The sequence below is a fragment of the Epinephelus fuscoguttatus genome, linkage group LG7 (assembly GCF_011397635.1).
Source record: "Epinephelus fuscoguttatus linkage group LG7, E.fuscoguttatus.final_Chr_v1".
NCBI classification, from domain to species: domain Eukaryota; kingdom Metazoa; phylum Chordata; class Actinopteri; order Perciformes; family Serranidae; genus Epinephelus; species Epinephelus fuscoguttatus.
The window spans coordinates 37,037,434-37,065,131 of record NC_064758.1 but is presented as its reverse complement, the minus strand read 5'-3'; the positions used below and the strand labels follow the sequence as shown (position 1 = coordinate 37,065,131).

Genomic DNA, 27,698 nt, shown 5'->3' with positions numbered 1-27,698 from the left:
ATTATTATAGGGCCATATCGCCCACCCCATCTTGCACCACTCTATTATCAAAAAAGAGAAAGAGTACGTGTAAGAGACCAGTGACTTACTGACTCTTTGCTCTGCCCATTTTTTGTTATCTCAGACCAATCACAATGGTTGTTTCATGTAAAGGACATTAGAAACAATGCTCTGACATGTTGGTGATTGGCTGCTGAAATGCCCAGGATGTAAACCCTTATTTGTTACAATGCATCTGATGTCCCACATTACCTGACTTAACCCTAATGCTGTAACATGGTGGTTAGTCATTCTGTGCCTATGTAAGGACTTGATCTACCACTTTATAACCATATCTGTGCAACAGGCAATAAATAAAATCTGTATAGTTTAAGTCTTGATGACACAGACACATTTTCTGTTCACTAGAACAAAATGTACAGTGTGCACCTGCCCACTAACACACAGAGTGCATCAGTGTCAACCTGAGTAAATCAAACGCCATTAATTGGGCGGTAAGAATGCCAGAGGAGGCCGTCTCTCTCTCCCTCTCTCTCCCTCTGATGACTCCGTGTTTCAGTTCCTTGCCAAAGCCCAAAGAGCGCACACACGCAACTCAGCAGTGCGCCTGTGCTTCGAGGGATGGCTGAGGACTACACACTCCGTCCTCACTGAGGCGCACACACGTCTGTCGAGACAGCAGGTCTGGGTTTGGATGCAGGGACAATCCTGACTGGATTTAATAGGACAAAATGCGGAGTCCGGAGGCGACAGTGTGGCCGCGGTGCGCCGTCGGTGTACAGTAAGGAGCGAGTGACGGGTCGGTGTGAATAATGTCTGGAGCTGCCGAGTGTGTGTGCAGAGCTACTGACTGGGAAAGTTGATTGTCGGTTGTTTGGATCTGAGACAAGATGCATCTGTTTCGGAGTCACCATTACCAAGTGTTCCCGGACCGCTCCTCCGTGGAGACACCGACCATACGAGGCATCAGCTGGGTATGCTGCTTTACTGTTTACTTTAAGGGAATAACTGCGGAGTGGCTCATTATCAACAGGAATTAGTGCTCTGTACGGTGGCACACCATGATGATCAGGACATCTGAGTGATGTCAATATTCCAGTGATCATCTTTATGTAACTTATTACCAGCCTTATATTGTCTGGTGCCTTTTAAAGTAATAAGAAGAGACCTTTTTGTTACGTTAATGCAGAAACTTTGCACATCTTGGACTTAATGACAAATTAAAGACATTAAAGAAAAATGAAAATGTCACGGATGAGTCACTGCTGGTAAGCTGGGACTGTTTGCACAAAACACCTTAAGTTTTCTCCTTAAGTATGACACTAAGGCTTAATTTCTCCTTAGCTGAAGGACAGAATCCCTTAAAAGGTTTCCTCAGTTAAGGAAAAACTCATTTACTGCGTTTAAAGAGATTTTACAGCAGTAAAAGTTTCCATGGAGATTGTTTGTTTGCTTGGACTCATGCCTGTGACGCCTGTTATCATCTCATGAAGCGGACTTATAATTAGATAGTGAAAAATGGCAGAAGAAAAGAAAAAAAAACACACGGTCAGAGGAGGAAAAGATAATACCTCTGGAGGAGTACAATATAGACAGCACAAACTACATGGTAAATTTGATCCCTGAATACCAGAAAACAAAATGACTGTAGGAAGAAATTGCAACAAAAATTATTTCAGTCAAATCTATAGTGTAAAATCACCATAAAGTCAGCCATGTGGCAGTTAAGACAGTGTCAGAGATACCTTGGGTTTTTGTGTTTTTACCTTGCTTTGGTTGCTAAGGTTCTTTGTCTAGAGATTCCTTAAGAATAAGATCAAGACAAGGAGAAAACCATAAATACTTAAGTAAACATTTTAAGAACATCTTAAGGAGAAGACTTATGCAGGATTAATACTTCTGCATCAACTCGACGCAGTCTATCTTTTTTTGTAAACTGAAACCATTTCCCTCAGTGGAAACAAAGCTTTTATTTACTTTAATTTCACACATAAGAAACAATAAATTGTGAAGACAATGAAGCCTCCACAAAAATAACATTTTAAGTCTTGTGTGTGATTTATTCTAGCTTCATATGAGCAGAGGAAATCTCTACTCGTCGCTAGGCTAATTCATACAATGTAAAATGCCTTAGGTTTGCGCTAAAAACATTAGCATGTTGTATTTGTGGGGAAAATGTGTCCAGATAAAGACAAGTGTTTGTCTGTGAACGCTGCGAGTTATAGTGAAGCTGATTTATGTTCTTGTGGTTGAAATTGTCTCTATTAAGCCATGTTAAATGTGTGTTTAATGTGAGTTTGGAAACAACTAAACTTTACAGCACTTCACAGAAACCCCACCACCAACTAGTTTTTTGGAGGTGTAACTGCAGTGACACAGACACACCACCACACAAGTTTAAATGCTCTAAACGGTGTAGGCCATGTACGTAGGGTCTGCCGCACAAGTTTAAATCCTCCTTTAAAGGTGTTTGTGCAACCAATTTTATTTTGAGGACACCTTAACCAGGACTTTAAGGAAAATCTTAACTGAAGGTGTTTTGTGCAACTGGCCCTTGATTCTTAAAAGCTAGTATAATCATAATTTGCAGTGCAAATTGGTGTCTACTGAGTGTCTGACACATGGTGGCTTAATTGCCCTAAAAGTCCTAGTTTTTGTTAAAATGACAACCACCTTCCAGCATACAATGAAACAGCATCTGAGACATTTTATGCTGAAACTCAGCAAAATGGATGTAAAAATGGGGTTTAGTTTACCTCCCTTTCACTCACATCCACTATGACACAGTTCAGGTCCCCCAAAAACAGCAGCTTGCAGCTATTTCAAGAATGCTTCCAGAGCAGATCTCTCTATTGTTTTAGCAGTTTGGGTGTGGGGACACAAGAAGTCTTTTTTTATTAAGCTCAGGTTATAAATAGTGTATTGTTTATTGTTCACCTTCACCACCACATCCCTGTTCAGTTTACAGAAGAGTTTATGGAAGAATGAACAAAGGGGAGGTTTTGTCTCCAGGTCACAGGAAGACACAGAACAGTGAGGCTCTAAATTTACTCAACTTTTTAAGCATCAATAGGTCAAAGACGACTGTAAATCTCCACAGACTGCTTCCTGAACTTCCTGTCCTTATCAGCCAAATATCAATGTCACGTAAAGCAGCACAAAAAGGTCAAACTACAATGACACTATGTAATTACATGACACAATACAATACAACTGACAATTATGTTTTGGATCTGGCACACCGGTTTTGGCACTCGACAACCTGATCTTAATAACTGCCCAATGTAAAGTGTTACACGTATTCTCAAATGTCACAGGAGTGGTTAAACTTGTCACTCAACCAAGTTGGTTTGTGTTTACTCTGGTTATCTTATACATTATAAATTACACAACAACACTTCCACAGAGATGTCCTCACCAGGCCAGTTACAAGATTTACACAAAAGTGTAAAGTTCAGGTTGACGACATACTAAAAAACACTCTAATCATAAAATGGACACATGTACACATGGTCATTCCTAAGGGGAGGATTCATTTCATAATTGCACACTACATCTTTGGCTTGATAGTAATCAAAGCTGCAGAGAGTAATTCATTTAGATCAGTAGTTCATTTAGGCCTGATACCAACAATAAGCACACTTTAACTTGCACTGAGGCATTTGCTAATTCCCTCTCTGACCTAATGCTGGCAAATACCTCTTAACTGGGGCAAAACTGAGCTCTGTCTTTATTAGGAGATGCCAGGACATCAGCTCCCTGTCCTTATTGGTCTTTCATGCCAGTGCTGAGACATGGAGACAAAGCAGAGCAAAATACCTCACATTCAGAAAGGTTCCTAATTGCGTCTGTCTGTCCACAGGCCTGGAAGGACACTGGTTATTCCACATTTTTTTGTCTACTCAGGGGGCACATGTGCCATTTATGGTATAACTGGATGTATGGAGTCATACTCAGTCATATACTTTAATTGGATTCAATCATAATATGTGATCAAGTTTTTTCACCCACAGTAACAGTGGGAGCTAATGCCTTTTTTTATGACCAAGTTAAAACAACTGGCAATGTGCCATTCAGGCTCCAATCATGTGACACAGCTGGCTGCACAGTACACCAGACAAAACATGCCACACAGTCTGTCTGCAGAGTGACTGGAGATACCTAACAGATGGCTATCAGTGAGGTGATGTTGAGAAGCGTCCTGATCAATATTGACAGCAGCTGTACATGTGAACGTGAGCTACGCCATGTGATTACTTTGCATATTTTACATTTTGTACACAAACAGAAACTCACGTGTTATATAAAAGTACCCTTCCCATTCAGTAAATATTTGTCCTGGCAACCCCATGATGAGACAAAAGTGAGATGTGGTGCCTGTAAATCAGTTTTCATTCATGGTGTGAGGGTTTCAGTCATGTCATTGAGTACACAAGCTACCAGAGAGAAATATTGGATCTTAGTTGCTGCCTTGAAAGTGGCCTTAATACTTCTCTGGGTTAAGTTAACTGAAAGCAGGTGCATGTGGAATACAGGTGGACGACGGTATCTACAAGTGGATCATAAACACATAACAACCATGCCTCAAAGAGGAAACAGGCCAGAACACACACACACACACACACACACACACACACACACGGGCAACAGTGGCAACATTTTCCTACACAGTCTACCACACTGAGCACATACCTGTTCTCCTCTGTGTGCTGTCATACTGCTCAGTCCCCCGGTTATATGCGCTGTCACTTTCAGCAGTGGGGTTTGAGCAATTTCACCACGTTATCCCGTTGCTTTCATGTTTGGTAGTCCTTTCAGAAAGATGTTTAATATCCAAAAAGTTTGGTCCTGGCCAGGCAGCATCCCCGCCGAATATTAATACACAGCGGAAGCAATTAAAGCGTCTACTTTAACAAGCTAGCAGTTAGCCATTTTGTCACGAAGAACCACTCAGCGTTAACTGTGATTATTTTTACCAGAGGTTTGGTTTATGGCGATATCCGGCGGCCGGTGGGCACCGCGGTGTTTCATCTCGGGTTTTAACTCAAAACAGTGACTTTTAATTTGTGTTATTGACGATAAAAAACATCGTTAATGGTGACTACAGTTAGCTAACATCTTTAACAGAAATACAAACTTCTGACAGCACCGAATTAATGACGTCAACTTAGCAAATAGCCAATCATGTCGCAGAGGAGCAAGAGGCAATCAGACACACCTGGGTCCGCACCATTACCACGCTGGTGTACACCATTTAACGCAGTGGTTCCCAACTGGTGGGTAGCGGTCCAGAAGTGGGTCGTGTTGCCATTCTGAATGGACTGGAAGTGACTGGCAAACGTGTCAACTTTGTAGAAAAACACACTTTATTTTAAAGTACAGTTAATTAAGCACAGAGCTTTTGAAGTGCCATTTCCTGCTGTAGAGAGCGCTGAAGTCACGCTCCTTCCGGTGAAGCTCATGGGACCTTAAATCGGAAAAAATATGAATGGCAGTGAATGAGGAGAGAAATATTATCTTTTGGTCCCGTTTGAGTTGTGACATGAAATCCAAATATGCCGTTAATTAATTTAAAACATACATTTTAAAGGTCAAGAAAGTCATACTTTGTGGTAAAACTACTGAGATATAAGCTTTTGAAAAAAACGTAATTAGAAAAACTACACAGCAGGTGGTCGCGTATGTGACGTCATAGCTTTCGCTCGCTTCCTGCAGCTTGGAGTGACTGCAACCTGGCACAAAACACACAGACATCTTCAATTATAATTCGATTAATCATAAAACAGTGGAATTTCAGCGGGGAGGCCAAGCTGATAATATTGCTCTCCTCATTCACTGCCATTCATATTTTTTCCAATCCAAGGTCCCATGAGCTCTACCGGAAGGGGCGTGACTTCAGCACTCTAGAGTGTGCGACTAAAAGCCCTGTGTCCGCCGAGCAGTACGGTGCGATACAGTTCAGTTCGATACCCTTTTTTCCATTTCCACTGCCAAAGATTGTCGCTAGTTTTGAGGCTCATGTAACCACTGTTCATACCGTGGAGAGTTTTATTAGTCAACTAAAATTAAAATATGCTTTTCTGCCTCTCACAGCAGCTGGAGTCGGACTCTTTTGTCCGACTTTATCGACTGGGCCGACTGCCGGAGACTTTTAAGGTGGAACGTTAACCTGTAATGTTACTCAATGCATGAGTTGATGACTTGAATCCATCAACACACCTTAAATTTCACTGTAACAACTTTGACCATCACTTTAGTTTTTATATGACATACACTTTTAGTAATGAGTGGATCTTCATGCATTTATATATATTAATTTTGACTGTGTTATGTGAACTGCGTCTATTCTACTCCTTTGAGAAAATAAAACAGCATCGCAGAGTGCCGTTTCCGTGGGCAACGTTAAACCCCCAAGCTTGCCTGAGAAGGACTAAATGCACAAACCTGCTATTTTTAAATATCCCATGGAGAGAACTTTTAGCTATGTCACCGGTAATGAGGAAATACAGTGAGTGCTGGATGGAGCAGTGAGTGACAAAAACCCCGTCCACATACTGTTTGCAATGGAAATGCTAGGGTCTAGGTACCATGTCTGAAGGGTTACTTTTGGTTCCAAAGGTACCATACTTAAAGAGTTTGGTGGAAACAGGGCTTAACGGACAGCTACTTGACAGAGACAGAAAACTAGCTCAATGACATGGCCAACCACAAATGTGACGCTTAATGTATTAAACTGTGTGGACCTTGATCAAATGACTAAGGAGAAATTTGGACCCCGTAGCTGGACCAGTGATTTAACAGTTACCGTAGCTGGCAGATCCGCTGCTAAATTTCAGTGGCGAGAGCAGCTTACATGTCACCATGATCACGTGGCCCATACAAACACAATCAAGTCGGGAGCGATGGATACAGAGAACTGATGAATGTCACTCAGTCTTACATAAAATCATACTGTGAACATTATTGTCCAAAGGTAATTGTTTGTCAAATAGAAAGGCAACCATGCCTTTTGCCCTGTAGGCCAACAATTATGTTTGTCAGCTGACAGTAACGTGGTTCCTGACTCCACCAACCTCTGGGCATGCCCACTGATGTTTTCCCACACTCTAAGCACTTGACATGTGGACGTGAGCTATTCACACAAACCTGCCTGAGACAAGCACAATGACACAATGAAACACAATTTAAAGGGGAAAAAAGCTGAGGCTGAAGTCGGGGTTTTATTCGGAAACAAGTCCTGTTACTCCTTTGAGGCTAGGAAAAGACTTGTAAGACGTTTTTATTGGTTCTGGATTATGGTGAATTGTTGTACATGAAGGCATCTGCACATTGTTTGCACGGTAGAGACTGCACATCTGGGCACTGCAGTCAATCATGGCAGACCATTTTAAAGTATTTTGAGACAAAAATCTATAGATCAGGAGTTCTGATTGATTGATTGTGGGCTGCACAGGAAAAGTGACTTTTTATTACACACTAACTTCCTAATGACATTTTTGTATGCCACCTTTTATGTCATACTATGACTTTTTATGACTTTCATGACACACTATGAGATTGTTAATGGCATAACCCACTATACAATGACTTTTTATGACTTTTATGACACACTATGAGATCGTTAATGACATAATCCTCTATACAATGACTTTTTATGACATTTTACTGCACAAAATACTTCATAATCAACAGCAATTTCATAACAGTCATATTACATTCTAGTTTTTCACCTTTTTTATACTTTTTATTTGTGAATATTTTTTACATTTAATAATAAGTAATACTAATAAGTACAGAGGCAAAAGAAAAATAAAAGTCAAGGCAAATTTTCCTAATGTAAAGTACGATATCACATATGGTTCATACAATAATCATGTGAGATCTGTCTTACTGGCTGAATAAACATAGCATCATCTCCACTGTTTTTCTCCCAGTTCTTTTTAAAGTCATATGGAGTAGGTCATCTGTTCCAGATGATTGAAGTGTTTAAACAGTATTAACAAAAAGACTAGCAGTGGGGTGTTGGTGGCTTAGTGGTAGAGCAGGCGCCCCATGTACAAGGCTGTTGCCGCAGCAGCCCGGGTTCAAGTCCAGCCTCTGGCCCTTTGCTGCATGTCATCCCCTCTCTCTCTCCCCCTTTCACACTTAACTGTCCTGTCCATTAAAGGCAAAAAATATCTTTTTAAAAAAAAAGACTAGCAGTGGGGCAGTTTTTCTGGAGCCAGTATTTTGCAATGGCCTTTTATACTGGCTTACAGTAAAATCTTTAGTAGATAGGTGTCATCTTTACTGAGTTCGTCAGGTGTATGTCCAAGATAAAGGGAAGTGGATGTTGTACCAATATTAAAACCCAAAGTTTTTGAAATGATTGTTGCCATTTCCTTCCAGAAAGTCTGAATGGAAGGACAAGACCAAAAAGCATATTTGACTATCGGAGGAGGGATGTGTCCTCTTCAGTATATTATTATAATTACTACTAGATTCTATCCAGCCACTGACTTTAAATGGTATAGGCTAATAATGACACATAAGCAACGTCATATGACATCATGCATTCATTCAGAATTATATCCGTTTCTAAGTTACTGACTACCACTAAAACCCCAAACCCTACTTTTTTCTGTTACTAGCAGGTTGCCCCAAATGACGCGTCACCTCTATGTGTAGCCTTCGCGGCAGCAGGTTTAAATTAAGGCTGATCTGACTCTTGTATGTGCAGAGAGTAAGAGACTCTCAAGAACTAATGTATAGTTACATTTTTGTATGTGTTACAACAGCTGCAGTTCATTTAATCTTTAAATGGTTAGGGATTTACAAAAGCTTTTTCACATGAAGAATAGTCCATTTTCAAAAGCAACCTTTTCACTTAACAAAACACATGGCAGCAGGCCATGTACTTTCCTCTGCCGATGTCTATGTACTCTTTCCTCCCACTTCATCACACACACTTGACACCCACCCACACCACGTTGTAGACAATGGCAACACAGCGCAGGTTGAGATCATGTATTTGTTTTGACCTTCATCCCAATGAAAAGAAAATAATTATTCTTTCTATCTGCATAGTCCAGCTTGGCTATATCTGTTCATTTGGTGCAAACACAGCGAGATTATCATCAACGACCAGTCCAGCTAGTTCCTGTGGAATGCCATTCCAAAGCGAGTTATCTGCTTTATTTCAGAGGCTTTGGATGTGCAGTAATGGTTCAGTGGTGATAACGTCTCTCTCTTCCTGTTTCTCTTAGACTCCGCTGCCAGAGGCCCTCAATTCAAAGGACACTATGAAGCAGGTGAGTTTGCCAGAGATGGTGAGCTGTGCTTTGGTGCATCATCTCCCTGCAGCAGAGAGTAATCCGATGTTCTCAACCCCTGCTGAACAAAAGAAGAGACACCGTGTCAGAGCAGAAGCATGATTGCAGCAAGTTTTAGCATTTAAGCTCCAATGAAAACAGACATTTTTAATAAAAACGACATTGGAAATTGGATTATTTTTGCACTTTGGTCATCAGGGTTAGTCATTATCTAGCATCTTATAGTTACTCGTGATATCCTTTGTACTTCCTTACGCAAGACCTCCTTAACTATTTCATAATCAGGCTTGCGAGCATATCTGGCTTCTTGACCTTTTTATCTCTCACTCTGCAAATTAGCTGACCACCATATGACACTGGTTGGCACAGTCCTGGAATTAAGTCTTTAAACTATCACCCGCCTGGATGTTCCTCTGTGTCCTCATGGCCCTCCTGATCTCTGCTATCATCCAGAGTTGCAGTGCTTGCATCCTCTCAAACTGCTGAACTTGTTCTTTTGTTGTTATAATATCCTGCATTACTACTCAAGCGAGTCTTAAAAAGCACATTCCTAGCGGGGCATGCAGTCACAAGAGTCTAAAGGGCACTTCAGGACCCACAGTTAATTGACCCTCCCCACCCTCCCAAGCCCTGCTTCACCCAGCCCAGGCCCCTCACACTGCCTTATCTCAGTGACTTCAAGAGCATGCCAAGGAGAGAACTTTCAGAACACTCATAGCAGACTCTGACATGGAAAGTGAAACCTGTTGAGGATCACCCAGACAGAAGAAGTGATAGAGAGGGGCCTGTTTACACCTGGTATTATCAAGCGTCTTGGGTGACCTCATCACAAGTGGGCAGCTCTAAATACAGGTGTGAATGCAACCAATGAGTCCTCAGTGTATCTTGAGATCTGATCAGACCACATTAAAAGGTGGTCTGTGCTGCACATTGTTTCACCAGTGTGTATACTTCAGTTAGGGTGCTTTCACACCTGCCCTGTTTGGTTTAGTTCAATTGAACTCAAGTTCGTTTGCCCCCTCAGAATGGTTCGTTTGGGCAGGTGTGAACACAGCAATCACACTCAGGTGTGCACCAAAACAACCGAACTGAGACCTTCTTGAAGAGGTGGTCTCGGTCTGGTTACAAATGAACTCTGGTGCGGTTCATTTGTGGTGAGAACGTGTTCCGACCTGGATCTGAACCAACTGCAGTCACATGACACATTGTTTGGGTTAAACATGAGCATGTTACAGTCCTGGAGGATTATTAATGTGCACCTCCTCCTGTACTGCCTTAATATGCACATTCAGCACATCCAATGCATCAAAACATTGTTTTCTAGTTGGAGCCGCACCTCGTTTTCAAACTGTATGGTTTGACTAAAATGAACAATGACAGCAATATAGTCCACGATGAGCAGCGCTAAAATCAACCTGCGTAGTTGTCCCTCCATTGTGACATTAGAAAGCGTCACATTTATGTTGCTTCAAAGTTTGGTTTACTTCCTGGATTTTTCCCACATGGAAATTCTGACCAATCAAGAGCAGCATTCCCAATTCACAGGGATTGGCTGAGTTTGCATTAAATGTTTTGATTACAACATCCTGGAAGGGCTGTAATGTGTCCTGGGATGGACTGAAGGTTCACCTTCTTATTTAAACTCCTTGCTTATCCAACTCCATAAGCAAACTTTCTGTTGCTGCCAATACACGAGTTAGACATGGTTAGACAAACGGTCTGTTCAATATCTGCCCAGTAAGCTGAGCTAACATAGCCGCAGTTGTTAAACTCACACATACTGTACATTAAACGGCTTGACTCAGTTGTTATACCTCATAGTAGCTCTTAGGTAACATTAGCAGTGCGATTCTAACAGTTAGCCCTGTCACTTTGCATGTGTGGGTAGGTGGACTCTCCCTCAAGGCAAACTTGTAAATTGGTGCTACATTGTTCATATAGCCTGACAAACTTCCCACTGCTTATAATCAACAAAGCATTTGGTCTTTGCAAACAGAGTTTATTTGCATCTAGAACTGGGTGAGATCTGATCACATGTGACTAATGGCAGGTGTGAGCAGACATTTAGAGCGGTCCACTGAAAGAATGGGCCCATATGTCGTCCAGACCACCTTTCAATGTAGTCTGAGTGATCAGATCTCAAGATGCACTGAGGACACACTGGGTGTATTCACATCTGTTCTTAGAGCTGTCCACTGGTGATCCGATCACTCAAGAGGCACATTAACTCCAGGTGTAAACAGGCTTAGAGAAAGCGAGTGCATTTCAACCCCAAAGAATCAATGCCTGCGCAGTGTGTTTTGTTCTGGAGAGAGAAGAAAGAGAGGACAGAGTACCTACGTCTGCAGGAGGCGGTTGTTGCTAACCTCTCTGAGCTTTGTTTGGTTGCTTGGCAAATGTTGGCTCCAGATTCTTAAATCACTAATGAGCATCATACATTCTGATAGCACTGTAAAAGACAGATTGTTTTTAATAACCTGTGTTTGATTGTGCTCCAGTTTATAAATGTTTCACCATTCTTGTTCACATGCTTACGAGTTACTGATCTTCGCATTTAGAAGTACTTTTTTTTTTTAGTTGTGTGACAAAAGTTTGACATTTTCCAGGCAACTCCTGGAGAGTGTAATTTTTGTCAGAAAAGCACTAAGGTTGCTCTGTTTAGAGGTACAGGACTTTGTGGATTACACAAATACATATACATAGCACAGTTATATAATATGTTTGTGTTCTTTTGGCAATTTTCCCATACACATCTAGCGTAGGTCATCAGTGTAAGTTCACATAAACTACAGCTATGACTTAAAAGATCTGAAACTGATGGCAAATGACTTGATCAAAGGCCTGGAAAAACCCATATCAGTCATACTGCAGCATGGAAATGTTTTGAAGTGTGGTCTTGTACTTTCCTCATGTAGAGAGATGGCAAAAGTCAGGTATCTGAAGTCCACAGGGCTGCATAACGCTCCTTGTCAACTCACACAGTGTTTATCTGAAGCTGCTTCTCACACAACACAGCCCACCCGGGTCACAGAGAGAGTAGGAAACAGAGAAATGTCCACCTACAGAGGAGACAATGAATAACTGTGCTCATCATCATTCCACCCCACAGGACAAATGCATGAAACCAAACCACTGCACACTTCAATCAGCCAGGGCGAGACTGAAGTTAAAGAGAAAAATAAACAGGATAGATCATGTGATTGTGTTGGGATAAATACAATCACTGTCTTCCTTCAACCAAATGCCTGTTCACTCCTGTGTGATAGGAAAGACTCGCTGTAGAGTGAGCAAACTGTAAAGAAGCTGTTCTGCAGCCAGCCTTGCAAAAACAGGTGTAATTTAGGATTATAGGCAAATATAAAATATGTTGATAATTCAAGTGTAAACCAATATGAAGTCGATCACTTCACTTGACATTAGCAGACTTAAAGCACTTTCTAAATATAAGCTGTTGACTGCAAAATGACCTCAGCAGCACAATGGAGTCATAAAATGGGTTATAACTTCCTGTACAAGCCTTACAGATGGCCCATACATCAGTGTTGGTCACTGCACACTGGCTGAGTGTGTATTGTACTTGGGAAAGGTGTTTGCTCTGTAATTCAGCTCAGCTGGAACAATTACCTGTGGGTTATAGTTCTTAGATAACATGATTGGGTGACCTACATTCAGACAATAAACACCGGTTCACAGCAGACAGGCGGCGCTGAAATGAATCACAGGAGTAGAAAATGTTTCTGCATGTTAATGTGATGGTCAGGCTGGGCGGCGGGGGCTAGGCTCCCCCTCAGTGATATATGGCTTTTGATATTGTTTTTAAAAGGACTGGGTTAGGTAATGGAAAATTGCCTCATCAAGAAAATAAGTTTTGGAGTTGACATGCCTGAGAACGTGAGTCCCAGGGGAAAATGGGCCCCTGGGAATACTGGTGACCTCTAGACAACATAGCTCCAGAGGGGCACAGCAGACGCCTGAGGGCACATTTACTCTGCTGATGTCAAGTCTGGGAACAGGCTGATGTGGGTGTGATAGGTTGAAGTGTGTGCTGTGCAGTGGTACCCACAGTAGTCTGTTATACTTGTCATAGCCCCCAAAGAGCAAAGGTCCTGTTGGAGTCATTAAGGCATGGGTCAGTAGATAGCTTTTATATCCTGAATGAGTTGCAGAAATCTAGAGGAGGCAAAGGGTGCATGACGTTTCTGATAGCTGTTTCCTCACATTGCGACAGGGTTCAGTATTTTTCAGCCTGGACCCCAGTTCCCCACGTTTTCATGTCTAAGAGAGTAATAGAAACAACAATTTTTAAACTGGTCCAGTATTAAGTGAGACTTGTTTTGCCTGTTTTGAAACAAGCTGCAATATTACAACTCGGGGCATGTTCGCTCCGTCAATTAACGTCCAGTAAAAGTGCTTGTTTTGTCATTGACAGGCCCTGATTGTTATTTTAAGTGCTGACAACTAATGGAAAGGATTCCTATAGAGATTTAAATAAACCTGAAGAGTAAGATTCTTTTTTTGTTTAACCAGAAATAGCCCTGAAATTTCTGTTGCCAAACCACCAGACTCCATTTAAAGAAACACACTTTGTCACTGTAAAACGTACTTCATTCAAAGCTGACAGAAAAAAAATTAAACTGATAATTATCACCTTGGTTCGTCTTTCCACTGTTCCAACAATCACCACTTCTAGGTTGGTTGAATCAAATCCTTATTTACCCAGTTAGGTGGGAAAATATGCTGCCTCTATACAAGCTAAAATTAGTCTTTATTCAAATGGAGTCTGGTGGGTTGGATGAGGGCAGTGCTGGGGCTGTTTATGGTTAAACAAAGAGGATCTTAATATTAAACAAACAGGTCTATCTCTGTAGAGAATCTTTCTGTGAGTTGTCAGACACTTAGAATAATAATCTGAGCCTATCAGTTGCAAAAACAAGCACTTTTAGTGAACGTAAATTGACGGTGTAAACATACCACGAGTGGTTACATTGCAGTGTGTTTGGAGGCTATCAGCTGCAGCATTCTCACTCAATACTGGACTGATTTCAAAAGCTGTTGTTCCCCAGAGTCACCTACAAACAAAAACAAGGGGAAAAAGGGTCCAGATTGAAATACACTGGACGTAAAGACACTGACATAGTAAATGGTCATCGTTAGCTTCTGTGTGCATCTCAAGACCACCACCCTAGGCAAATAGAAGTGGCTTGAGGAAAATCCAAAGCACAAACAGGCAACCATCTGAGTCACTCGTGAAATCACAAGACTCGGTGCAGGAAATGTGAGAGACAGAGTCCAATAGGGAGGAAGCAGAATACAAATGTCTACTTTTGACGATCTTTAAAGCTGCCGTTAGTAACTGTTTTTATCATAACTGATAAAACTGTCACTATATCCTGACAGATAATCTGTGAGAAATCATGTTCCTCTGCCACGTCTTAGTGCTTCTAATGGCATGTGAAAGAATTAAATGCACCTGAATGAAAACAACCACTCAGAGCAGAGAACTCTCCGCTCTGACAGCTGTCAATCATGTCAATAGTTGCTAACTGTGGTCAAATTGTCAAACTAGGTAGCGCTGATCAAATATGAATTAAGATTCTGTTACTGCATTGTCTATTAATTGCCTCAAGTGTTTTCAGAAACATATTTTAGTGTACTGTTTAGCTGTAAAATGAGAGGGTTTGTGACCCAGGTGAAAACAGTCGAGCCAGTGGCCAGAGCAACCTTTTTCACTTTAAAGCTAAACAGTCTGCTAGCCACTAGGCTAATTTGTGCAGTGTAAAATGTTCCAGGCTTGCACTAATAACGTTAGCATGTTAAATTTGTGTGGAAAACGTGTCTAGTATAAGTCAATTGTTTTGTTGGTGAACCTTGTGAGTCATAATGGAGCCATATTTTTTAACACTACCTTTGTTAAATGTTGATGTTCTTCCCTACTTCATATGAGTAGAGGAAAACGAATGTATGCAATGCAAAATATCCTGTGCAAATAATGTTAGCATGTTGTTTTCGTGGGGAAAACGTGTCTAGTCTAAGACAGTTGATTTGTTGGTCAACTGTGTGTGAGAATGGAGTTTGAAACACTACCTTTGTTAAATGTTGGTGTTGTTCCCTAATTCATATGAGTACAGGAAAAGTCCGCTAGTTGCTAGGCTAATTTATACAATGTAGAATGTCCTAGGCCTGTGCAAAAAAGGTTAGCATGTTGTATTTGTGTGAAAAATGTGTGAGATATCATACAAGTGTTTTGTGAAGTGTTAGGGCAACATGGCCCTCTAAACGGAGGCACAGTCCAAAGCGAGTGTTATGAGAAATCAATTGCAAGATGGCTGCCCAAGCGACAAAATAAACCCACAAAATGTAGCCTGTTTTCTTCGTTAGCAAGGCAAGCTTTTTGTTTGTGAACGTTGAGTTATTATGAAGCCATTTTTGTGTACTTGTGTGTGATATTTTCGCTTTTAAGCCGTGTTTAATGTGTGTTTTGAATCAATAAAACTTTACAGCACCCACAGCGTTTTGGAGATGGTGTGGGCCACTTGTGTGGAGATGACACACAACTACAAATCCGCCTTTTGAAAACCTTCAGATCTTATTGGTCCAAACGCAGTGCAAATGCCATTAGAAGCATTAAGAGGAGGCAGAGGTTTCGCAGATTATCTGTCTCATGTAGGCAACTACTGTCGGGATGTGGTGTCAGTGTCAGCAAATATGACAGTTATTTCTGTCAAAGTTACCAACTGTAGCTTTGAGACAGGAAATATTGATGGGTGGTAGTTTGATCCAGTTTGTTTCTGAAATGGAAGCCGAGCATGCTGCAAAGCGTGAAAAGGCCTGAAATAGGACAGGCGCATTACAGCCAAAAACAAAGCACATTCTTGTTACATAAGCCTTGCTTCTGCATCAGTGGCTGACAGGTTTTGCACCCCTGTCTGCAGCCTTTTTTTCAGTTTTAGACCAGTGTGAGTTGTGTGTATGTGTGTCAGGGGGTGGGGGGAAAGACTCGAGAGAGGTTCAAAGGAAATACACTGAGGGTGGTCAGAAAGGGAAAGTTTGCTGTCGCTGTGTGTCGCCCAGAGAGTGAGTTGTAGAGGCGTGGGACTCTGCGAGGTGTGGGAGAGTTTTAAAAGAGCCATTTTTTTCCCACATTCTCACCTCCCTGCCACCCCCACACACACACCACATTTTACTCCAACACCCACAGATATCTCCACTCACACTGTTAACGCCCATGCCATCGCACACAATCCTCACACTGAGGGGAAATGCAAAGAAACTTGTCTGGCTCTCTTTCCCTTACACTCACACATGCACCCTTGTTTCTTTTGCTAACTTCTGTCTGTTGCCAACACACAAGCCGGCTGTTTCAGTAAACAAGACCGCCTGACTGTGTAACATACCCTACTTATGTACACTCCTTCACACACTGTTTCATCACACCAGGAAAGAGAGCACAATTCACATTAATGTCTATGGAAAAATAAAACCTTAATAGTTCAAATGCTTCATCTTCTTTTTTATGTCTTTATAGTTTCTTTCAGATCGTGTTGTAAAGGCAGCGAGATCAGTGTATAGTGTCATGATCGAGAGGAACCCTGGACTGATCCGAGATAGAAAGTATCACCTCAAAACATACAGGTACCCATACTGGTGGTGTGACTTCCTGAATGTTAAAAAATCTCTGCTAATGACATGAAGATTCACATGTTATATTTCTCTCACAGACAGTGTTGTTCTGGTAAAGAACTTGTTGACTGGCTGATGAAACAAAATGACTGCCTCCAATCAAGAAGCCAGGCAGTTGGGATGTGGCAGGTCTTGGTGGATGAAGGAATTCTTGTCCATGGTAAGAACTAAAGAGCTGAATTTTATGTAATTGTGTCTTAAAGGAACAGTGTGGAAGATCTAGGGAGATTTAGTGGCATCTAGTGGTGAGAATTACAGATTGCAACCAGCTGAAACTTCATTGTTTCTCACACTGCTCGTCACAGAGAGGCTGCTAAATTCAGTGGCTGACGCGAAAACACCAGTGTTTGTTCTGGGCATCTTAGAAACATGGCAGTGCAACATGGCATTCTCCGTAGACGAGGATGTGCTCCCTATATAGATATAAACGGCTCATTTAAAGATAATGAAAACACAACGAGTCTTATTTTCATGTGAATATACAATAAGTAAGGGGAGTCGGTGGCTTAGTGGTGAAGCAGGCGCCCCATGTACAAGGCTGTTGCCGCAGCGGCCCGGGTTCGAATCCAGCCTGTGGCCCTTTGCTGCATGTCATCCCCCCTCTCCCTCCCCCTTTCACATTTACCTGTCATGTCCAATAAAGGCAAAATGCTCTAAAAAATATCTTTAAAAAAAAGAATATACAATAAGTAAAACATACTTCTTATATTCCATTTCTGCCAATATAGCTACCTAAATCCTACACACTGGACCTTTAAGACAAAACTACAAATCCACCTTTGCTTGGTATGCATCACACCAGACAGTTTGACTTCAGTCTTTGGTCAGCAGCCAAAATTAAGGACATATTAATATAATTTTGTCATGTGTTGGGTGGGCTAACATCTTGGCATGGATTGTAGGAGTGTGTGGAATAATTCCAGAAGAAATCATGTCCTATCCTGCTATTGTTCTAATATATTCTGATAATAATGTCTCAGACTGCACTTGAGAATTTCCCAGAAGTGCTTTGAGTAGCTTGAAATCTGGTGACTGAGCCTCCTGCCAGGGCATTTGTTTTACAATGTGTTCACTCAGTCAAGTGTTCACCAGCTGCTTATGCTCTCTGGACAGGGCACTGTCTCCCTGAAAGAGGCCACTCCAATCAGGAAATAAATGTTTCATCATCAAATGAAGGAGATCACTCTGAATAAATTAATCTCATTTCCATATATCTTGTCATTCTGGAGTTTTGTAAAGTTACTACCTGACCAACAATTTTTCGTAAAGTCATTTTTGTTAATTTATTTCCCTTTTGTTTCCTTTTTTAAACCAATGTGTGTGTGCTGTAGTAAAGGGACATTTAGTTTCACCCCAAAATCAAAAATAGATATTTTACTCTCACCTGTAGTGCTGTTTATCAGTCCAGATTGTTTTTTGGTGTGAGTTGCTGAGTGTTAGAGATATCTGCCTTCTCTCCAATATAATGGAACTAGATGCCACTCAGCTTGTGGTGCTCAAAGCGCCAAAAAATACATTTGAAAAACTCAACAGCAATGTCTCTGTCTAGAAATCATGACCCAGTTACTCAAGATAATCCACAGACCTTGTTGTGAGCAGTTTCACGTAGCAACAATTTTCTTTCTACGAAACTACACCCACCAACTGTATCACTGTGCTGAAGGAATCGTGCATCTACTCATGGTTGAGAGGCTTGTGCTTGTGCCAAAGTGAGATGTAAACATTAATGGCGTCCTCTTCGGATGAGCCGTAATGGTAGCTAGCTCACTGGTGCTAGGTAAGCTAGCAGTAGATGCACACTTCCTTCTGCACAGTGATAATGTTAGTGGGTGTAGTTTTGTAGAAAGAAAATGGTTTCTACAGGAAACTGCTCAAATATTTTATTTTGGCGCTTTGAGCACCATAAGCTGAGTGCCATCTAGTTCCATTATATTGGAGAGAAGGCAGACATCTCTACAGCCGAAATCTTCAACACTCACACCAAAACATCTAGACTGATACATAGAACGGTAAGAGGAAAACATGCATTTTGGATTTTGTTGTGAACTGTCCCTTTAACTGTTTTGACGTAATCACCATTCCTCAAAAGGTCTACACTCTTGGTTACATTTGGGTCTGATTAATGTTTCCCCCTCTGTGTTCTGCCTCAATCAAGTGAAACATGAGTTGAACTTCCACGACAAGGACACCCAGTTCTACCGCTTCCAGGACTCTGAGTTCGGCCTGAGCCACACAACAAATGAGAAGGACTTGGAGGACGAGCTGCAGGAGGGTCTGTCGCTGCTGTCTCAGCTCGGTCCTGACGCTCTGCTCACTATGATTCTACGCAAATGGTCAGTATGTTGAGCCTTTATTTAGGTACTACTCATTAAAACCCCTTATGTGACATTACCTAGTTAGTAAAGTCCCTTTCGTGGTGATCATATATGACTGTCCTTGCACCTTTTAACAAAGTTTTCTCATGTTCTCTGTGTTTAGCCCCAGTCACAGGAGTGCCGAGGACCTGGAGGTCATCTACGAGGAGCTGCTCCATGTCAAGGCTGCAGCTCATCTCTCCACCTCAGTCAGTCACTATTACTGCCTGCTCTCTACATCCTCATCATGATAAAAGCCAATATATGTGAAGTTCTGTGTGTGATTATAGCATCCTTTATATTCTTTGTTTTTGCGGCTAGAAATTTGAGGTAGTGAAGCAGTTATATTGCAGTTCAGAAGGTTTACTTTGATCATAATAGTACATCTTAAATTTAATTTGATACAAGAGCTCTGTTTGAATCTGTTTTCAAGGCTAGTATTCTTCTTGAATAAACAGAATCAACCACAAAACTAGCCAGCCAGTAAATGAGCTGTATGTGACATTCAGAGCACATCTAGAGCCTCTTTCCCACTGGACAAAAACCCACTAACACCCACTTACATCTAGCTTTTGTCTTCAGTGGGGACGGTTACAATAGGCATTCATTCCTGGGACAAATGACTCTGCAGTAGTCACAGGTATTCATCGGTTGATACATTTCGCTCCTTTTCCATCGTGATACAAAGATGCACCACCACAAAATGCCTTCCGTCTCCATCTAAGCAGCACTCAAAACATTGTTCAAAATTAGTCAGCACAAAGTTTGGAAGAGAGACTGACTAAGTAACAGATATAAGAAGAAGTAACCAAAGTAACACGCCAAAAGGTACAGGTAAAAAGGTACACACAAGTAAAACAAAACAGGAAGGCATGCTCGTCTACTGCAGAGATGTGTACACAGCTCTGGTCTACTGGCAATGAGAGGAGTATTTTACCTATTTTTAGTGGGTTTTCCCGCATTCAAAAACCGGCAAATACATGCTAATTTTTGTGAGAAAAGAGGATATGATTCAGAGTTTGGGGCGGAATTGTCTGCACACGGTTCTCAGCATGGAGGTAGCTGAGCTGGCGGCTGGAAGCTAACAGTGCTAACTCTGTAAAAACAGTGCTAACAACAACAACAGTGCTTACAGAGCTAACTTTGTTAACCTGAACCAGAGGCTAGGTTCTACACTTCCATGATGACAGAATTAGCAGCGGGAATATGCTCGTGCAACCAGATCGTCTACCACAACAAAGAAGATTGGACCATAGCACATGCGTGACTTCATTCTCTGCACAGGACGCCATTACTTTACTATATCTTTTCATAACAAATAGTTGTTTGCTGCTATATTAACGCTCTGAATGTTGCATACAACAACCCTTAAAGCAGGTTGCCCCATAAAGTTTTTACCATTTTGTTCATTTGTGATAAAATTAAGTAGAAAACCAACCAAACACTGCATCCAGTTTCCTCTAATTCATAAACTGCTTTGACCAAAGAACCATCATTGGAGTTATAAATGCAGTTCAATCTAATTTCTCACCCTGTTGTGCTCGTAGGTGCGTAAGGAGCTGGCAGCGGTGCTGGTCTTTGAATCACATGCCAAGGCCGGAACAGTCTGTGAGTGTGACAGCTTTGCTGATGTTTGAGCTCCAGTGGTAGAGAGCCTTCCTACAGTACATACACATGGAGACATGCACAGTTTCATTGTGTCCTTGAATCACACTACAACACACTTATGCTCTCATGTGCACAAATGCCCCCTTAACATCCTCTTCAGTACAACATAATCAACTGTCTTTATGTCACAATTGATTCATTACTTCAGTGGAGACAATCAGGTCATCATATGTGTGTGTTATTTTTCTCCTCTCATCTCTCACTCTGACCATTCAGTCATGTATAACAAAGCCCATTGTAAATGTGATCACACAGAGTAAATGTGTGTCAGTGATTAATGTCGTCATTTCTTTGTTGTGTAGTGTTCAGTCAGGGGGACAAAGGCACTTCTTGGTACATCATCTGGAAAGGCTCTGTAAATGTGATCACACATGGGAAGGTAAGTCCATAGCCTAGTTGCGACAATTCTCAGAATTTGCTCTGATAAGTACATTGTTTCCTTAGAACTGTGCGCTGGTATAACGTAATGCTAAAAGTGTTGTGTCACACAGGGCCTGGTCACCACACTGCATGAGGGGGAAGACTTTGGGCAGCTAGCTTTGCTGAATGATGCACCTCGGGCTGCCACCATCATCTTGAGAGAAGACAACTGCCATTTCCTCCGTGTTGACAAACAGGACTTCATACGCATCCTCAAGGTGTGTCTGAGAGTAACTAATTACTTTAAATATTTAGACACATTGGTGGATGTATGGACGGGCTACCAGGCACAGGGACCCAGACCCACTGAGCAAGCAACGTCTGTGGACGTCCAAGTCTAGTTGGTATCTCATAATCCGTCCGTGTCCACACATCTGAAAACATGTAGTAAAGTGTCTTTTTCTCCTGTGCACCAGAAATTCAGATCCACAGATAAACTAAACATGTATCTGACTGAACTGTCATCCACATCTAAATTTCTTACATGTCCTTTAGGATGTTGAAGCTAACACGGTGCGACTGGAAGAGCATGGGAAAACTGTGCTGGTGTTGGAGAAGAGCAGCGATCGGGCCGAGCAGGGAGGAGCAGGAAACAACAGCAAGTGAGAAAGTGTGACGCACTCACCTCTGAGACAATACAGCAGTCACTTCACAAGCGGGTTTACAATCATTAAGACACTTTACCTGGGCGTATCACAGCAGTAACACAATCTGTCATCATAACACAGTGAGAGACTGGTATATAGATCTCTTTGTCGAATGTTAAGGTGTTATTAATCGGCTGTTATCTGACGGCCAGGAAAGAAATGGACTTCAACCCTGCCTCGTTGAATAACTCGTTATCAGTCTTGAAGTGTTTTAGCAAACATAACAGTGAATTAACATGATGTTGACCTCTCCTACACGCACACCACAACCATCTTCTCTTGTTCTCTGCCTTATTATCTGCAGAGCCCACTCGATATTACATTTTGACATGATGCCATTAGGCAAGGAACCCTCAAATGTATTGATACAGGCGTTATGACATAGACACAGTGTGTGCTGAAAGGCAATGCATTTTATAGTTCAACAATAGATGTGATCTGTAACTAACACCACCGTTCAGCCATGATATGCTGCTGCCAACTCGCCAAGTGCTGTAAATACAGGACTGCAGGACAAACAGTGCAGTGCTTACGTCAAATTACTTTCTCCGGTTCTTCTTTTTGGGGTTTTATCAGCCAACGTACACACACACATGAATCATACAGTATGTGTAATAAACTAAGATGTGTTAGCAGCTCAAAGCACCACTGTGCTGAAGTACAGTCTCACAGAGCTGCTAGCTTGGCTGTGGTCTTGTAGTCCCACAGTGCTACATTATCAGGCACTGATTAAATACTTGTGAAAGGCAACTGAAAGCAGCACAAGAAAAGTGATGTCGCTCAAAACAAAGAATCAGACTTTATGCATGTAGAGCAACACAGGGAAGTGCTAATGTTAGGAAAATAAATCTTCTTTATTTTGTCGTGCATTGATCAGGTACACCGTTATGTCAGGAACACCTGAGAAAATCCTGGAGCACCTATTGGAAACAGTAAAGTTGGACTCTAATGGAAATGACGCAATAGGTAGGAACCTGCAGGCATCTTGCCCTTTTTTGTTTATTGGATGATTCAAGATGATCAGACTTGGTCAGCTAGTTTGTTAACTGTCGTAATGTTTGTGTCCCTGCAGATCCCTGTGTGAGCGACTTCCTGCTCACCCATAAAGTCTTCATGCCCTCCAGCCAGCTGTGTCTTGCACTACAGCACCAATATCCTGTGATAGCCATTAATAATATGACCATGATGATGATAAGGATAATGTGCACTACCACTGCTACTTGTTATTATGATGACCACAGTTCAAAGGAGTACTTTACCTACAAACTGACCATTCATATATCAGTAACTCACCACATGGTACACTGAATTTGTGAAGAAAACTTGTTTTCCTAGTAGCATTTATTGTTAAGTCTGACGTCGGTTTCCATTTACGTATGTGTACAGAGACAAGTCAACCGGAAGTCCATTCGTTCATATGGAAATCTATGTGATATCCAATGTGCCTGCAAAACTCGTCCCCTCCATAATATTTCGGTCTGGACTTTGCCTCAAGTATGTTAAAAAAATTCAACTTTTGCAGTTGATTTCGGAGAGGCTAGCTTAGCTAACAGGCTGCTAACTAACTAACAGGCTATTTACCTCAATTCAGTTGCCTGTGTTGATTGTCAAGTGAGTTTGTCTGGTTAAAACAAACTTGTTTATCTAGTTTTAACACACTGTGAATCTGAGTAATGACATTCTGCTAAAATTTGGTTATACATTATATACAGTCAGATTGTTATTATGACTCGTTCAGCCATTTGCATGTCTTCTTTTAATTAAATATTTCACAAAACATGCCACGTGCCCGGCAGGTCCTGTTTCAAGTGCATATTCCAAACTACTGGATGGCATAAAATGGAAAGGCCACAGGTAGTTTCTATCAGGTTTCTATCCATCTGTACAAAAATGCACTTCCTTGTGTTGGACACTAGAGATATCATCCATATATTTACAGATCTACGGACACCAGTCACATGCGTAAGTGGAAATGAGGCGTTAAAGTCATCACATTGTGACTCGAGTCTGACTTAAGTCCAAGTCATGTGATTCGAGTCCACACCTCTGCTGCACGAGTTGTGAGTATTTGTAAACAGATGTTCTGCTGATATGAAAGCGACCTCTTTTTTGTATTTGTTTTTGGATTCTTCTTTCACTGTGGAGGCATGCAAGACAAACGTAACACAGGGTGAGAAACTGACGATGAAACAAATGATCGTTTTTTGTCAGGTTTCAGGGTTCAGAGCGAGGACCCAAATGCATAACACCAAGCAGGTGTGTTTAAGGAACAAAATAAAGGTGATAGCAAAAGTCAAAAACAAGCAGGCAACAACTGAGGGAGCATGCTGAAGTACAAATGACAAAGACAAAAACTAACCAGTAATCAAGGAATGCAGAGAGGGAATCCAGCAAGGAGCACAGTCGAACTGACAGAAGACAAGGGACTAGACCAAATACACAAGGAGAGCAGTGAGATGTCAAGGGACAGGTGAAACAAAAGAGGGCAGGGCAGTCAATCACATAAAAACACACAAAGGCAGGAAGCTGAACCAGACGTGACACGAGGAGTGACCCTACAAAATAAAACAGGAAGCAAAACAAACATGAATGAATAACATGAAACAAGGAAAAATACAACAAAATGAAAACCCAGAAATCAAAGTCCTCCAGTCCAGTCTAAAATAAAAAGTGAGAGTGTGTTTAGTTGCCATGAGTTAGTTATTTTCTGCTGAAATACGACATCTCATTAACTGTCTCAGACTCTTTGTAAAGTCCCTTAACCGGTCCTGCACGTATCATGCGGAGCTCTCTGAGGGTTCAGATCAGGAGAAGGCTTCCTACATTCTCACCACCAAGCAGAAGGTAGTGAAGCTGATTGGCCAGTGGGTGGCGCTGTATGGCCTCCTGCTGAAAGAAGACCCCATTGCTATGGACGCTCTGGAGGTGAGATTGCAGACTTATTCTTTGTATTGAATTATTTACATTGCATTCTAAGAATATAGATTTCCTTTTCCTTTTTATTTTCTTTATAAGGAGAATCACTAAAAACTATGTTGCTGCTTTTTTAATTTCATGTCTGGGCTGAAACAGAAGTTGAAGACGGAGGTGGCAGGAGATATTCGTCTGTCCAGCATGCTGAAAGACCAATTTCGGGAAAGGAGGAGAACAAAAGTGTAAATGGTCTATTTTATCTTATAATATCTGCTATTTCTACCACATTTCTCAAGCTGTAAATACTGCAGCATGCTATCTGAAACTGTTTTTCATCTGTTGGTATCTTTACAGAATGGAGAATGGATATCAGTCACTGAGCAGGGTAAGGGTCTCGTCTCTTTGCACATGACAGCTGAGAGCAGAGTACTAACGTCAGAAATACATTTCAGTGAGAAAACAAAATGTCATGCTGCTGTCATTTGTCACTTTAATGTCACTGACTTGCTGAGTCACTCTGATGTTTTTGACAGAACCAGCAGTTTGATTGGTTTTCAAACTGTGAGGAACAAGTGGGGAGGTTACAGCCAATCAGAGCGCAAGATAAAGGTGAGTGAGACTAAAACAAATCAATCAATCAATGATAATGTATAATGTGCATGTCCATCAATCAACTTAACTTGTTTTGATCTACTGTATATCACTACACACCGGAAGTTATTACATATTGCAGGGATATTAAACTTATTTTTGTGCAGGGGCCACATACAGCCCACTTTGATCTCCAGTGGGCACGACCAGTAAAACCATTACATAATAATCTATAAATGACATCACTTTTGAAATTTCCAGCCTTTTTTTAGTGTAAAGACGTTAATTCCGAAAGCGTTCATCCATTTACAAAACAAATTATGCACAGCCCAAGATATCTGAAGAAAAATATGTGCAAATTCAACAGTATGTTTCAGTTTTTCTACGACTCTCTATTATGACACATGACTGTTTTTCATTATTCTCCACTAAAATGGAAGCTACTGAAGAAGCAGGTTAAGCCATCCCCCGCCTTACAGACCATTTACAATCTGTAGTTTTTTCATTGTGATGTGTTCGTACCAAAGGCGACGCAAACTTTCGACTTTTGAGAGTTTGAACGCTACAATATTTTGTGTGTGCGCTTCATATGTGTGTGAAATTACTGAATGGATGAATGAACATCTGCCCGTGTGTCTTTGGTGTCATATGTCCCAGGAGGATCACAATGCTGATGTGACATCGCACTACCCACTTTATTCGTGTATTTCACGTCATTTGCATTTGTCACAACCATCGTGCCACTCGGTAGGAATTAGCATCTAATCGCATCTTTACATTGACTGACATGTATTTCACTCACACAAAGTCTGACACAGATTCTTTGGTACTGAAGCTGCTGGTTGATAATATTTTGCACAGTGTTCAACATCTGATCGCATGAAGTAGTGATCATTATTTCAGAGAGCTGTACTCTTGTTGGGGTGGAAAGACTCTCAAGCAGAACCCCAAAGCGGGCCAGTTCCGGCTTTATGTTTCAACAATGCTGTGGTTAATACGTGGTTAGGTTTAGCCCCTTTGTAGTGGTCTGCAGCTTAGTAGGCATCTTGCTCAGGTGACTCGTGTTACCTTTCCACGGCAGCTTACCGGCTCCGAACCGTAGTTGGGAACATGCTGGCTTATTAGCAGTAATTTAGCGTGACTCGTTATTAGCTGGTAACTAGCTTCTAGTGGTCCGGACCACTCCACTGAAGGAAGCAAACCGAGGCGCCAACAATGGCTTTATTGCAGTCTTCACCACAAAACAAGAAACCTGGTTTTCTCATGAGGTGAAGCCACAGCCCTGAGCTTATCTAGACACTTGACTCTGCTGGCTATCATCCTTCGTTGCCACATGCCGTCATCACCATGACACACCCGAGACAGAGCTGCTTCCACACCACACACTCACAGGTTACCCATAAGGCCACTGCCCTTAAAGGGGAAAAAAGGTGAGCCGGTAACACACCATCCACCATCCCCATGCAAAGACCTACAATGCCAAAATTTTCCTCTGGCGAATGTAACACACAACGATATGTTGCACCAAAGATGACTTATCTCACATTAGCTCATGTGTCAGTGGGTGTTATTCATAACATGTCATTACTCATCAGTTATCAGTGTATCTTGACATTTTGGCTTCTGTCCCTTCTCTTTGCAGTGCTGTATGAGATCTACAGGCCAGACAACAAACCTCTCACTCTGATGCTCCCGGTGAACACATCTGTGCAGGATGTGATGTCAGCGATAGTCAAACCTGGCGGAGATCACATCCTGGTCAAAATGAACTCAGCGGGAGGTGGGACTTAAATATTGATGACATCTTGTGCATAGATATTTATCATTTAAATTGCTTTTCCTGTAAAACTGAAAGAATAAAGCATTCAGAGCTATATGTTAATGTGATGTTCTGTCATTGTTTGGCACTTCATTATGCTGAAAATATGTTTTTGATGTATTAAATGCACACAGAGAGAGCTCAGTTGAAGCTGGATGCGACTGCAGTCTACACGGCTCTGGGACTCAATGAGAGACTGTTCATCTGCACAAGCAGCCAAGTGGAACAGCTGGTGAGGAATATGTGCACTCCATACCATTTTTTGTATAATAGAAGATGAAATGTCATCACTTCA

General features: G+C 41.6%; 1 protein-coding gene across 3 annotated transcripts in view; it reads left to right on the top strand.

Moving 5' to 3' along the window:
* Window positions 1-27,698, top strand: part of rapgef3 (Rap guanine nucleotide exchange factor (GEF) 3) — a 41,909-nt gene that overhangs the window by 8,568 nt on the left and 5,643 nt on the right. For 2 of the 3 annotated variants that reach the window (XM_049580157.1, XM_049580155.1), the window contains exons 3-19: window positions 9,246-9,290; window positions 16,837-16,943; window positions 17,030-17,151; window positions 19,147-19,324; window positions 19,470-19,554; window positions 20,893-20,953; window positions 21,316-21,392; window positions 21,505-21,651; window positions 21,929-22,035; window positions 22,958-23,046; window positions 23,153-23,231; window positions 24,855-25,005; window positions 25,153-25,235; window positions 25,348-25,378; window positions 25,527-25,602; window positions 27,227-27,364; window positions 27,538-27,635. In XM_049580157.1, coding sequence (XP_049436114.1) covers window positions 9,246-9,290; window positions 16,837-16,943; window positions 17,030-17,151; window positions 19,147-19,324; window positions 19,470-19,554; window positions 20,893-20,953; window positions 21,316-21,392; window positions 21,505-21,651; window positions 21,929-22,035; window positions 22,958-23,046; window positions 23,153-23,231; window positions 24,855-25,005; window positions 25,153-25,235; window positions 25,348-25,378; window positions 25,527-25,602; window positions 27,227-27,364; window positions 27,538-27,635 — 1,674 coding nt within the window. Of the gene's footprint in view, window positions 1-564; window positions 975-9,245; window positions 9,291-16,836; window positions 16,944-17,029; window positions 17,152-19,146; window positions 19,325-19,469; window positions 19,555-20,892; window positions 20,954-21,315; window positions 21,393-21,504; window positions 21,652-21,928; window positions 22,036-22,957; window positions 23,047-23,152; window positions 23,232-24,854; window positions 25,006-25,152; window positions 25,236-25,347; window positions 25,379-25,526; window positions 25,603-27,226; window positions 27,365-27,537; window positions 27,636-27,698 lie in introns of those variants that run through there. The other variant, XM_049580156.1, reaches the window with a different exon arrangement.